At 37.9% G+C, this 14,814-nt stretch overlaps 1 protein-coding gene across 2 annotated transcripts in view; it reads right to left on the minus strand.

The window, feature by feature from the left end:
• The window catches only part of GRM8 (glutamate metabotropic receptor 8), a 764,868-nt gene that overhangs the window by 83,497 nt on the left and 666,557 nt on the right, over positions 1–14,814 (minus strand). For both annotated transcript variants that reach the window (XM_060107898.1, XM_060107899.1), the window contains exon 8: positions 13,844–14,779. In XM_060107898.1, the coding sequence (XP_059963881.1) occupies positions 13,844–14,779 (936 nt within the window). The remainder of the gene's footprint in view (positions 1–13,843; positions 14,780–14,814) is intronic.

Consider the following 14,814-nt stretch of genomic DNA (forward strand, 5'->3'; position numbering starts at 1 on the left):
AGAACACGAAATCCTTTACAAGGCTATATGTATACGTGTGTGTGAAATTTGTATGCTTGTATATACTCACAAAGGTTATATAGGGAGCTGTATTTTACAGAATCTGGGCCAATAGACAGCAGAAAATATCACATTCCTTGGCATTTTTCTATAGATACACTTGAATGAGCAAATAACTCGGTGAGTCTAAAATTCTGATGAAAACATTCAACTGATTGCAATTTTTGAACTAAAAAGATTGTTTTTCAAAATGAGAAGAACCTGAAGTCATCCTTAAAACAAATAAACAAAAAACCCTACAATTAATATTGTAAGTTTTGATTGATTCAAAACTACTACCTGTGTGAATAAGATTCTGAACACTGCTTACCCTAAGAACTCAATACATGACTTTTTAAAAATGATTTTAAAGAGAAACAACAATATAATTGAAAATTGACTTATTCAAATTTTATATGAAAGGTGTCCAAAGTTGCACAAAACAAGATATATAATAAGGAAAAAAATATTGATTGAATTTGGTCACGACAACGACAAGCAGAGAAAATCAAAATTACCCTAAAATTTGCCCAGGATTACCAGAATATAAAATCTGTCTAATGTCCAAATGTATATAATGGCAATGGTGGTTACATATTTAAGTTGGAGTCATAATCATTTAGAAGTGATTTGCCTTTTATTAATAAAGAGCTTGCCTTTTTATTTCCACTATCAAAATTCATTTGAATATTAGTTAGCAGAGTTGTTTACTGAAAATCATAGTCTACCAGATATTTCTTGTCCTTGTATTCTTACCTTTGCTTTTATCCACACACTGATTTTTACACAACTTTACTATTTTAGGACCAAATATCCTTCTCCATACTTGGCTAGAGGCAGTCATCAGCAGTTTAAAAGAATTGCTTTCTCTCCATCAGCCCAGACCAGAGGGAAAGCTATGGGCTCTTTCTTGAAGTCCGATTAGATAAAGTCCTTGTGGCAGCCACAGAGAAGGTTCAAAATCACACGGAGACACAGACCACTCAGTGCAGGCACCTCACCTCCCACTCTGTCTTCTGTTCCCAATTCAATTGGAAATGAGTCTCTTCCTTCCACTGCCACAAGTCAAGCCCCCATATTTCTCACCTGGATTTCTTCAATAATCCTATCATCGTCTTTTTTCTTATCCCTGCACACTACAACTCATCTGACTCACAACTGGCAGAGAAATCTCACAAAATGGGACTGTGTTGAGAACCCAGCCATGCTCAGAAAGATTCAAATGTACTCAAGTCCCTCACAAATTAAGCACCAACTTGGCGTAAGTTCCATGTCGAATGGCTGCCAGTTATCTGATGAGCCTTATTTTGTAGATAACCATATAATTTATTGCTCTCACTGGGAAATACATTTTCAGAGTAAAAGGAGTGCTATTAACAACGGGGCAAATTGGGACATATGGTCACCCAGCTCTCCCTGTGATGTGTCAAACTCAGAACTGTTCTTCAGTCACAGATTTTACACACAATGCCCTGACTTTCCCTTTTCTGAAAGTTTAAACCCACTGCTCCTTTTGCCTGGAAGATGGCTTCCATCTGTTTCTCTCTACCCTTTGAGGTCAATTTAATCCCCACGTCCTCATGGAGACTTTCTCAATCTCTCAAGAGGACAGACTCCCTTCCTTCTTTCTCCATCCGTGGCCCCAAGACTTCATACTAGGCACTTCACCTGCATTATATTCCTCTGCTTTGTACCTGACCTGTATGTGCTTGGTTTGGCTCCGTACTTGACCCTAAACAACTTCTTACTCATCTTGGCATATTTCTAAACACCAAGCGAAAGTCCTTGTGTATAGCAAGCATTTCAAAATGCAATCACCAGCTGATAATTAAATTGTGACCCTTAAAAATTATTTATTTAGTAATGGCATTAACCCTAAAGAGGAGGAAATTCATAAACCATTTGTGATGACCAAAGATCTTGAGTCATTTAAACAAATTCAAAATCACTCACCCATTTCTGTATCAAAAAGATTTTCTCAAAGTGCATATTACACACCCAAAGTCCCTTAGAGAAGGTATATCCATGTTGTCTTAGAAAATTTTTCCTGAGACTTTCACTTAAACCATTCTATATGCAATGATTTCTATTTTTATTATAGATTAGTTTATTAAAAAAATAAAACCTAAGTATTAAATAAAATTAAAACCCTGCATCACCAACCTCCCTATATCCTAATGCTATTCTATAGAGTTAACAAGTGTGAACAGGTTTTATTATTTATTTATTTATCTACTTATCTATATATTTTATATATCTAGTTATTTATTTGCTGCTGTTTAAATAATGCACTTATATCTCTTGGGTTACCGATTTTAGATTATATTTGTTGACTACTCACAGTAAAAGGTGAGTGATTGAGGTCCTTACACAACTCCCCTCTCTATTGCCCATCCTTAAGCACCTCTCAATTTTTAAAAAATTATATTACTACTATTTTTAATTTATCAAGTTTATAATATTTACATTCACTTCAGTGGATAAATTAACATTTCTGTGTTTTGTTCCTAGATTCCTTCTAAGTGTAAGACCAATACAGAAAGCAATTTCAGTATTATGGCTACTAAATATTATTCCCTTCAGATTCATCCAAGTATCATGACTGGAATCACAGAGAAGGGATAAATATAATTATTAAAATCCTGCCTTTTAAAGGGTAATTAGACACTAGGGTCTAGTATATCTTTTACAATTGCTTTTAAAATTTCTTCATTTTTTCTAGGTCATATGCGATTGCCAATGTTATCCATCTCATATCAGATATGCTTTTTTATTTTGTTGTATTATACCTAGAATAATTCATACATAAGCTATGTAGGCACCAGGTTTTCTGAGCCACATTCATTTTTAGCCTCACATTGATTGATAGTTTGGCTGGTTCTATAGTGGTAAGTTTAACATACTTTTCCCTCAGAAAGTCTTGGCTCATTGCCTTCTAGAATCCAGGGAGGCATTTGAGGACCAGTTTTCATTCCTTATAGGAGTAGTCCCACACCAACCCCCAACCAAAAAAAAAAAAACTTATAGAATGTTCTCTTGGTTAGTAAAATTTTACTAAGATGTGTGCCCCTTTCAGTTTTAAGAGCTGCCTGTCTTCAGTTTGTGAAACTTTTCTTTTCTTTTTTTAGATCATTTCTTCCCCTTCTTGGTCTCTTTCTTCTTCTCAGATGTTTTTTAGATATATGTTGGGATCCTGGGTCTAGCTTAATGTGTTCTAAATGTTCCTCATATTTTCTTTTTTCACTTTTCTCTTTGGTTTTACCTTTTATTTTATCCTGCAGATCATCACTCTGGTCTTGTAGCCCTAGCCACCCCATGTTTAAGATGTTCAGCTTTTTATTTTCACGTTCATAATTTTAATTACTAGGGCAATTTTCTTATTCTCTGATTGGTCTGTTCCATGACCACCTATATATATGTGTGTATGTTCAATATGCTCTTGAATTTTTTCTTGAAGAGATGCTAATTAAAATTCTATTTTAAAAATCTCTTACATTTTCTGAATCACCTCTGGCTTTGTTTTTACTGTGTGTGTGTGTATGTGTGTTTATCTTTTTAAATTATGCTTTTGGTTTTCTTCCACTATCATGACATCTTTGGCTGTTGATGTATAATTATGATTGAAGGCTCAGGTTGATTGATAAGGATTACTGGTGGGGTGCATTTTCCTTGGATAGGCGGGCAGACTATGGACCTGTGTAAATTAGTGAGTTTCATATGACTGGCTTCTTTTAAAGATGCATGGATACAGGCAAGCAAGCAGACTGGGGACCCACCCCTGGAGAAACTTATCCTGAGAGTGGAGAAATTTATTATAGTTCCATCTTGTATAGAAACTGCATTTCCTATTTCCCACCTGTCTATGGCTGTCTGAAATAAAATTACTTCAAATTCTGCTGTTTTCCTTCAAATGCCTTGTGCCCACACTAGGAGCATAAGATAATCTCACCATCAGATAAGTCCTATTCTTTAGAGTAGAATTCTGTAATTTTAACCTAAACTCTCTCTACACGTATGGTTAGAGCAGAAGGGAGAAGCGAGGGGACCAACTGGCCCAGCTATTTTGAAATTCAGCTCTTTAAATAATTTTCCTGATGGTCACTTCAAGGCCTGCTTCAAGTCTTTATGTTGACTTTAGGTTTAGAAATTATTTGGTATTTTCATAGCAAGAATAATTTATGTCTCTTGAGCTGTTCTTTCCCTCTTTTAATTTCTCTATAAATCAGGCCCATTCCACCTTTATTTTTCAGGATTTTCTCAAATTGTTTTACCTACTGTTGGCTCCAAAAATATACAGGCATAACTTGTTTATTGCCCTTTATTTTGTTGCAGTTTGCAGATATTGCCTTTTTTACAAATTGAAGGTTTGTGGCAACCCTGCATCAAACAAGTCTGTTGGCACCATTTTTTCAATAGTATTTGTTCACTTCATATCTCTGTGTCATATTTTGGTAATTCTTGCAATATTTCAAACTTTTTCACTATTATTTGTTATGATAATCTGTGATCAGTGATCTTTCATGTTACTATTGTAATTGTCTTGGGGCACCATGAACCACACCCATATAAGACAGAGAACTTATATTGATACATGCATGTGTTCTGACTGCTCCACCAAGCAGCCCAGCCATTCCCCTGACTCTCTCCCTCTCCTTAGGCCTCCCTATTCCCTGAGACACAACAGTACTGAAATTAGGCCAATTAATAACCCTACAATGGCCTCTAAGTGATCAAGTAAAAGGAAGAGTTGCAAGTCTCTCACTTTAAATCAAAAGCTAGAAATGATTAAGCTTAGTGAGGATGCCATGTCGAAAGCCAAGAGAGACCAGAAGCTAGATCTCTTGTGCCAAACAATTAGCCAAGTTGTGAATGCAAAAGAAAAGTTCTTGAAAGAAATTACAAGTCCTACTCTAGTGAATACACAAATGATAAGAAAGTTAAACAGCCTAATTGCTGATATGGAGAAAGTTTTAGTGGTCTCCATAAAAGATCAAACCAGCCACAACATTCCCTGAAGCCAAGGCCTAACCCAGAGTGAGACCCTAACTGTCATATTCTATTAATAATGAGAGAGGTGAGGAGGCTGCAGAAGGAAAGTTTGAAGCTAGCAGAGGTTGGCTCATGAGGTTTAAGGAGAATATTGGAAGAAGATGCCATCTAGGACTTTCATAGCTACAGAAGAGAAGTCAATGCCTGGCTTCAAAGCTTCGAAGCACAGACTGACTCTCTTATCAGGGACTAATGCAGCTGTCGACTTTAAGTTGAAGCCAGTGCTCACTTACCATTCTAAAAACCCTAGGGCCCTTAAGAATGATGCTAAATCTACTCTGAAGCCGTGCTCTGTAAGTGGAACAACAGAGGCTGGATGACAGAAAATCTGTTTACAACTTGGTTTACTGAATATCTTAAGCTGACTGTTGAGACCTACTGCTCAGAAAAAAAAGATACCTTTCAAAATATTATTGCTCATTGACTATAAACCTGGTCACCCAAGAATGCTGATGGAGATGTACAAGGAGATTAATGTTATTTTCTTACCTGCTAACACAACATCCATTCTGCAGCCCATGAATCAAGGAGTAATTTCGACTTTCAAGTCTTATTATTTAAGAAATATATTTCATAAGGCTATAGCTGCCATAGATAATGATTCCTCTGATGGATCTAGAAAAAGTAAGTTGAAAACCTTCTAAAAAGGATTCACCATTCTAGATGCCATGGAGAACAGTCATGATTCATGGGAATAAGTCAAAATATCAGGATTACCAGGAGTGTGGAAGAAGTGGATTCCAACTCTCATGGATGACTTGGGGTGGGAGTTCAAGACTGCAGTGGAGGAAGTAACTGAAGATGTGGTGGAAATGGCAAGAGCAGTGGAATTAGAAGTGGAGCCTGAAGAGGTGAATGAATTGCTACAATCCTGTGTTAAAACTTTAATGGCCAAGGTGTTGCTTCTTAAGGATGAGCAAAGAAAGTGGTTTCTTGAGATGAAATCTACTCCTGGTGAAGATGCTATGAAGATTTTTGAAATGACAACAAAAGATTTAGAATACTGCATAAGTTTAATTGATAAAGCAGCAGCAGGGTTTGAGAAGATTGACTCTGATTTTGAAGTAAGTTCTACCCCAAGTTAAAAGCTATCAAACAGCATTGAAAGGAAGAGTGAATCAATGAGGCAAACTTCAGTGCTTTCTTACTTTAAGAAATTTCCACAGCTCCACCCCAACCTTCAGCAGCCATCACCCTGATCAGCCAGCAGCAATGAAAATCAAGGCAAGACCTTCTACCAGACAAAAGATAGGATTCTCTGAAGGCTCCAGATGATAGCGTTTTTTAGCAATAAAGTATTTTAACTTAAATAATGTACATTTTTTAAGATACAATGCTATTGCACAGTTAATGGACTACAGTGTAGTATAAACATAAATTTTATTCACACTGGGAAACCAAAAAAATCTCTGTGACTCACGTTATTGTGTTATTTGCTTTATCGTGGGGTTCTGGGACCAAACCCGCAATATCTCTGAGCTATGCCTATAATGACCCTCTCTCTCTGTTTCTCTCCCTCCCTCCCTCCCTTTCTCTCCCTCTCTCCCTCCCTTTCTCTCCCTCTCCCATCCCCCTTTTCTTCCATTTTCTTTTCCTTTTCTTTCCTTCTTCTTTTCGTTTCATTATCACCTTAGAGGCAATCGATATATATGTTTGTGCCAGCCCATATCTTGAACCAGAAGCCAGACTAAGTATTTTTTATATTTCTTTTAATGATGCAAATATATCTGCTTTGCACTCATTTTAAATAGCCTGGAATTTATACTAATATTTGGTTAAATATTTCTCTACACTTTGGGATGGGTGGTACTAATCCATGTGACACTGTATTTAGAGATTAAAAAAAAATTTTCCCAACCTAAAAATGTATATATGGTTACAGCCAAAAGGAACTATTTGCTTGCAATCTGCTCTTCCTGGCACCCTCTGTGCTCCATGAGATATAAGCAGCTACTGAATCATGGAAAATGCAATTTGAAGTTACATAAGTAAATTAGTCACTGTGTTCTGTACTATGAACAGTCTGGGATGTCATTAAAATTCTGCCTATATAGAAAAAAAATAAGTCTATTTGTATGGTATTCCTGCTAAACATTTTGAAATAAAGTCATGGGTCACTATGTCTCAGAAGATATTCACATTTTGGTCTTAATCAAATCTAGTTCTACAGCATTTCAAAGATATTAAGAAAGCCAAAGCATTTTAGTGAGATATGTGAACTCTAGGACTAAATTCCCAGGTTGTCTATCTAAATTGTCTAATTGATTAATTTATTGTAACTTGGGTATAGAAAATTCAAATCCTTTGTAAATTCAATTTCAATTAAAGAGAGAGAGAGAAATGTGTAAATACCACAATCTCACCAAGTGTTTCAATTAAGTATCCCCAGACCACACAGCTTCATCTGAGCCCCAAAAACGTGGGATCATGGAATCAAAGCAAGGTTCATGGAGCAAATATTTCTTTGTGCTGTCCAGTTAGATAGGCATCCCCCCAAAGGGTTACCCTAAATGTGTAAGTTGGTAATATTCTGCAGCAGTAATATGTAGCACAAAGGGAAAACAGTAATAAGCCTGGCTGAGGCAGCCTTCTCTAGAAGAGCTACTTAACAGATTTGCCTACACTGTGCCCTCGAATCTCCTTAATTTCATTTTTTCCTTCTATACCGTCACAAGCATATCATTTTTACTGAGTGCATAAATGAGATCCTATAAATGTTTTCTTTTTCAGCTTTTTTTTTCTTTTACCTTTTTTTATTTGGTTTTTCCTTCCAGAGTTGATTGTAACAGGCTGGTATGATTAATCTTGCCTGGACACAATCCACCATAATACCTGAAATAGTTCTGTAACCTGGGATTCCTTTAAAGGAATCAGCTTCAAATGACTGTAAGTGAACAAGGAAAGAAAATGCTATAAGGTTTACAACAAGTACAGACACACAAGATGGTTACTGATCATTGTTTCCATTTCCCTCTTTTCCACAGAAATGGAGAGAAGTTAAGAGACAGTTATGGTTGGTCTGATCTCTTCTGAAAATTACTTCCATTGCTATCTAGGTTATATTGACACTCTTACCGCGGGTTTTCAGGCTGTTCTTTTCTCATCTGGACTATTCCTTAAAGCAAGGATTTTATTATTGTTTTCAGAACTACCTCTCACAACTCTTGTTAGAGTTATTCAACTTTTCAATTTTAACCCAAGTATTTCAGCAACTGCTTTCTGATGACACTTTCCTCTCTTCTAGTATTTTCTGCTAAATATATGGAGGCAGTTACTTACTGCCTCAGGAACAACACTCTCTTCTCTTTCTACCTAGTCCTACAGATTCTTGTCTCCATCTTTAACTTTTGTAATCTTGTGTGCTCTACCCTCAGGCAAGCCCCTGTGTTTGAGAAAACATGTCTGGTTGGGATGCTCCACAGACGGCTGGAGAAATTGATGCAATTATCTGGATAATTTTAAATGCATTCAATCATTAAACAAATATTTTTGGAGAACCCATTCCGGGCACGGTTTTATGCTAGGTGTCAAGGAGATGATGGTGAGAGAAGTAAAATAAGGTCCCTGCCCTCAAGAAATACAGCCTAATCGTAATAACAGCCAGTATCTATTGATTGCCTATTATGTGCTGAACATGGCTCATGACTCATATCATGTAACTCTCAGCAAAACTACCATGATGTATCTATTAATACAAAAATACACCATAATGAGACGAGAGGATTTTTTAAGTCAGTCATCTTCCTGCCCTTTCCTAGATGGTATGAACTCAAGTCTGCTTTGGTTTGTGAATAGGGCTGGGCACAGATGGCAGGCAAATGCTTTATGCTGCTTTATATCTGAGTTTGCATTCCCCAGGGAATGTATTTCTATCTGCACAAATTTAGCCTCTTAACTGAATTTTCTCAGCTAGTTTAGCAGAGCTGCAGATTTGAATACACATCCTCCAGAGCTTATGCTCTTCCTTACTCCACTCATTCACCTTATAATTGACAGAGTAAAAGAATAAGGGAGATACTTTTGACATGGCAAAGCATCTGGCAAATAGCATCAATTCTCCTTTGTTTTGTGTATTTTAGAACTAAGGACAGCTATTAGAATTCCTTTTCATATTTCTCCTTAAATATTTAGCAGTCCTATATCAGAATAAGTGATACTGACAAAAATTTTTAAAAAGTATTTGGCCCATCATTCAAAGGAGAAAACTTATTTTTCAGAAAAAAAAAAAAACAGTTGCAATGGGGATCACAGTAGGATGACTATATAAGGTTACCATTATGCCATACTCTAACTTAAATAATAAGCATTTTTATTATTATAGAATGTCATTATTGTGCAAGGGACTCTATTTACTCATTCAATAGGTATTTATTGAGAATATACTACATGAAAGTCTCTATGGTTAAGAAATGCATTCATTCAGATATATATCAGACAAACATGGCTTACCCTCCATGAACTGATAAAGGATGACATTTGAAGGTGAGAGGAGGTGAGTGTGAGTACAGGGGGGTGTCTAAGAGAACTCCAGGTTTTTGATTTAAGCTACTAAAGAGAGGCTGCACGACTTATCCAGAAGGTGAAAGAAGAAAGGCTGGTTTGGGACATATGGGGTGCTTGACATTTTGGAGTTTTATTTTCTTTTCCGTTTTGAGGGTGTTTTGTTTTGTTTCCATCCTATGCTCTGGTTGAAGCACTGTGCTCCTTGGAGCTTGGCAGTGTCATAACCTTTGTCTGATTATCGAGGCTTTATGAACCCAATTAGAGATGGTAAGATATGCATTTAAGAGATTTCTGCCATCCTAACAGCCCCTAGCCATCCCTGAGGATTCTCTTCCTGACTATTACATTAATTATATTTTAATTTTGTGTCTTTTCAACCCAATTATGAAAGTTTGAGTTGGTCCCTGTCTGTGCCACAGTGTGTCTCCCCTTCCTTCACACCACCTTTTGATAGGAAAAAAGAAAGTGCATTTAAACTAGGATTTAGTAAAATGCCACAGTAGATATAAAGTTAATAAATGATGTCATTAAAATCTATAGGAAAAAACATGATTCATCTTGATTTTGAAATCTGAAAAAAAAAGAATGTGGGAAAATTAAATGGTGTTTTATCATTGGATGAAGACATACTTTGGAGAGCTGTCTGTCCTCATGAATGCTACAAATGTCCCTTTATAAGTTGATTTTACTCAGAGGTTTTCTAAAACATCTGTCTAAATTATTCAACTAATTTTACTTTTTATTCCTACTTCTCTTGTAATTTCAAAGAGACCTGTGTGGCTAGATGGGTTTTTTCCCGTAGACATGACTCCATGAAACATAATTAAATGCATACTGGAAGAAATTTTGCAGGCTTCCCTGGTGGCGCAGTGGTTGAGAATCTGCCTGCTAATGCAGGGGACACAGGTTCGAGCCCTGGTCTGGGAGGATCCCACATGCCACGGAGCAACTAGGCCCGTGAGCCACAACTACTGAGCCTGCGCGTCTGGAGCCTGTGCTCCTCAACAAGAGAGGCCGCGATAGTGAGAGGCCCGCGCACTGCGATGAAGAGTGGCCCCCACTTGTCACAACTAGAGAAAGCCCTCGCACAGAAACGAAGACCCAACACAGCAAAAATAAATAAATTAATCAATAAATCCCTACCCCCAACATCTTCAAAAAAAAAAAAAAAAAAGAAAGAAATTTTGCTCTTCCACGTTATAAATTCTATGTCACTGATGCATAGTTACAGGATGCATATTTCTTTTCTTTGCTTTCTCATCTCACATCTGACTCCTCACCATCTCCCCCTGCCCTTGAGCCTGATCTTCTCCTGCCCTGGAACCTGGCACTTGCTGGTGATGACAAGCATCAGGCAGCATCAGCTGGGTACAGGCTGAGCCTTTGTACAAGGAAGGCTCGGGGATACTGACTGACATGGTTCAATAATTAGCACAATGCTAGACACAGTGCTCAATAAAGATCTGCTGAATTAATGGCTGTGTGTGCCCCCTGACTGTTGCAAACACTTCAAGCTGATAACGTGGGGTTACCTGGCTGAGCATTATAAAGGAGAATGGAGAACTGACCAGCTCTTTGGTCCTCCAAAGTCAATAAAACTTAGAGAAAGCCTGCCTTTAGAGATATAAAAGTTTTATTCACTTTTAATATCTGTGTCAATAATTTTAGCAACGTGAAAAAATAAACACTCTCAAACATTCTGTGTATTGTTTTGAGTAATTAAAGATACTTTGACGGAGAAAAGCAGGAAGCAAATTTTAACGTGAAGTGTTAGGATGACACATAAGTGTATTACACAAAATACTTCAGTAGCAAATCTTAGCTACTTATCAGATAATAGCTCTTGATGTAGAGCTGGTCTAAATTCAGCAACTCCAAGCCTAACTACATAATTTGAGCACTTTCCAATGTTCTGAAAATTCCTAGAATTAGTGTTCCTTCTTGATTTCTTCACTCATTTCCACATTCAATCATATCATGAATACAAATAAATTCCAATTAACGTATTTTATAAATCTGTCTTACAGTGTGTTTCTCTGACTTACTTTGATTGCACAAAGCTAAAAAAGAAAAAAGAATTCTGGCCAGCATTCAGTCATCTCTCTGGAGGCATTGATAGATCCACACCGATAAGTATGTACATACACTCCAGGTTTTCAGATGGATGTACAGCTCCCACAGGCCCAGCCCTGGGCAGCCTCCAGCCCTGGCTTATTCATGTGTCCATTTCATCCTGAAACTCTTACTGCCTCCATCTCTACTCCCCAGGGGAAAGCTGCAACTCTGCAGAGTTCTTGATCTGAGAGACAATGGTCATTTTTTTTTTTCAGTTACCTTAAAAAAAACTTACTATGATGCATGTTTGCATTACTATGAAGGCGTCCAATAGCTTGATGTAGGACCATGATTTTATTTATTCTAAAAATTTCTTCTAAAAATTGAGCCACTGAAAGAGTTCCTGAATAGAAATAACATCTTATTAGCATTTATATTTGCTCCCCCAGATCCTTGACATCACAATATGAAAAGTAAGAGTAGACTGTCTTTTATAAAGTGTAAAGGAAGAGAAAACAAAAGAAAAGGGAGTTAGATATCAGAACTCAGGAGATTTTCTTTGGTTAAATATTTGTTGTCCACAAGAAAACAAAATAAACTTCCTATGGCCCTCTCTAGATAAAACAATATGTTAAAAAAGACAGTTCTAGGTTCAAACACAAATACAGGTACCAGTTAGGTTGATATCATCAATAATTCACATAATGTGGACATTTCTAGACACTGAAAAACAATATTTTTCCCTGACTAGTCCAACTAACCATGTCAAAACAGACCTAATAAACTCTGAGCGACACATCCCTTCCTAAGTTAAATTTACAAGTTTGATCCTAATAAATTCCCATCTGTGTATGTCAAGATATAATGTTTTCTAGTTGTTAAGTTTCGTGTCCCAAACTGTCTTACTTTATTTTCCCGCCATGAACATGGTCCTATGTGAAATATTCGTGGACTTTCATCAGGCCATTCAAGTCAAGAAAGGTCACAGGTCTGGAACCCATGGCAAGTTTGCTCTATTCAGCAGCAGGTTTGCTGAAGTACTTTTTTGGCTTTCAAAGTTGAAGACCACATTGAGCGAGTAAGGGATGAATGCTCATACTAATGAGCTCTCCATGCCCTTGTTGAGTATTTTTTCCTCTGAATTAGTTGGAATTTTAAGAGTCATGTGGGACCTTACTTGGAATGTTAGAACCTAGGGAATATAATTTCCACCCCCATCCCCGGATGTTTTGCCTTCCTCACGACTTCTGATGATGGAAGATGGAATAATCTTTACATCCTCACTCTGAGAGAAGAACTTTCTCATATGCACATTAGGGCTGAAGAGCTATCCCTTTAGAATGGTAGCATTTGCCTTTGTTTTTCAAACTGGTTATCTCCATCACACCACCCAAACCTTGGAAGTCACGGTTAACATTAGTCCTCTGCTTTTCTATACATAGAAATACATACATCCAGTTCAGCATGTATTTCCTTTCACACACAGATGTTCTTTACACGCAGTGTTTTGTGTGGCGAAGTTAATGGAAGATTAGTAACAAAAGAAAATTATTTCAGGAAATTCAGTTGATCTTCAACTTCTAAAAAAATATAAACTGCATTATATAATCGCCCATTGCTTCTTCTTTCATCCCTCACCACCATCCTCCACATATGGAAAAATAATAAGAATGGGGGCTAAAGAGAAATAGTACAACAGTTCAGATTGAATTAAGCCAGTTAGTTTTTGCTGTTGCAGTTTGCTTCTGTGACTAAAACCATCATAATTATTAAGGAATAGCTTTTTCTGAGAGTAACATTAGAACCGGGAAAGGAGGCATTTGTCACGCACTGAGAAACCCCTGGAATAGCTCAGCCCTGTGAATCATGTCTGCCCTTTCTCCCTTCCTCTTTTAACGTTTGGAAAAGAACAGTTATGTTAGTCGATAACAGAACTGGGAAAAGGGACCCAGAAAGCGATGTGAGCTCTATCAATCTTCAACCTTGCCAAGAAGGACTCATTAAAGTGTTTTTCATGGAAAATCAGCCTTAGTCAACACATATTCAGAGCAAAGTGACCTTGAATATATATATATATATAAAACACTGAAGCTTCTTGAGAGAATATAAGTGAACCAAAAAGAAAGAAGGGAAAGCATCCGAAAGGAAGAAGTAAAATCCAGGAAAAGGGTTGGCAAATGCATTTCTTGCCACTTACCTTTTCTGCTGACTGGGCTGTACCAAAAAAGATGGGGATGAAAGCTAACCAGATGATGCAGGTGGTATACATGGTAAATCCAATAGGTTTGGCTTCATTGAAAGTCTCTGGAACTCCTCTTGTTTTAATGGCATAAACAGTACAAGTTACCATCAAGAGGATACTGTACCCTAGCGAACAAATGAGCGAGAGATCAGAGATGTCACACTTGAGCACTCCCCTGGCGTTCTCCGGGTCTAGAGTCCGCTGTTCGCCATAGTCAATGATGATGTGCGGTGGGTCCACAACAAACCAGACACACACGCCCAGGAGCTGGATGGAGATCAGGCTGAAGGTGATCACCAGCTGGGATGCTGGACTGATAAACTTGGGTGCCGTGACAGATTTCTTCCCCTGCTCAAATATTCGGTGGATTCGGTTTGTTTTGGTAAGGAGGGCTGCATAGCTGAAACACATGCCGAGTCCGAGGAAGATCCGTCGGAAGGAGCAGATGATTGTACCTGGTGCGGCAATCATTAAAAAGGTGATTGAATAACAGAGAAAAATCCCCGTTAGGAGCACGTAACTAAGTTCGCGTCCCGAAGCCCTCACAATAGGTGTGTCGTTATAGCGGACAAAGGTCACGATCACAAAGGTGGTGGCGGTGATTCCCAATATGGCAACGAACACAGGCACCACAGCCCAGGGGGAATGCCATTCGAGTTTGATGATGGGGATGAGCTGACAGCCTGTGCGGTTAATGTTTGGTCTCTGATCCAAAGGGCAGAGTTCACAGGAGAGCTCATCCACCTGGTAGTTGTAACCTTCACAGCGCTCGCAGTGCCAGCAGCAAGGAACTCCTTTCACCGTTTTCTTCCTCTCCCCGGGCTTACAGGGCAGGCTGCAGACGGATGCCGGGTGAGTGTGTTCTCTATTGGCCCACTGCATGTCTTCCACCTGTGGGTATAAAATATTAATGAGCCTTCCATTTG

This window comes from Mesoplodon densirostris, chromosome 9, assembly GCF_025265405.1.
Source record: "Mesoplodon densirostris isolate mMesDen1 chromosome 9, mMesDen1 primary haplotype, whole genome shotgun sequence".
Lineage (NCBI taxonomy): Eukaryota > Metazoa > Chordata > Mammalia > Artiodactyla > Ziphiidae > Mesoplodon > Mesoplodon densirostris.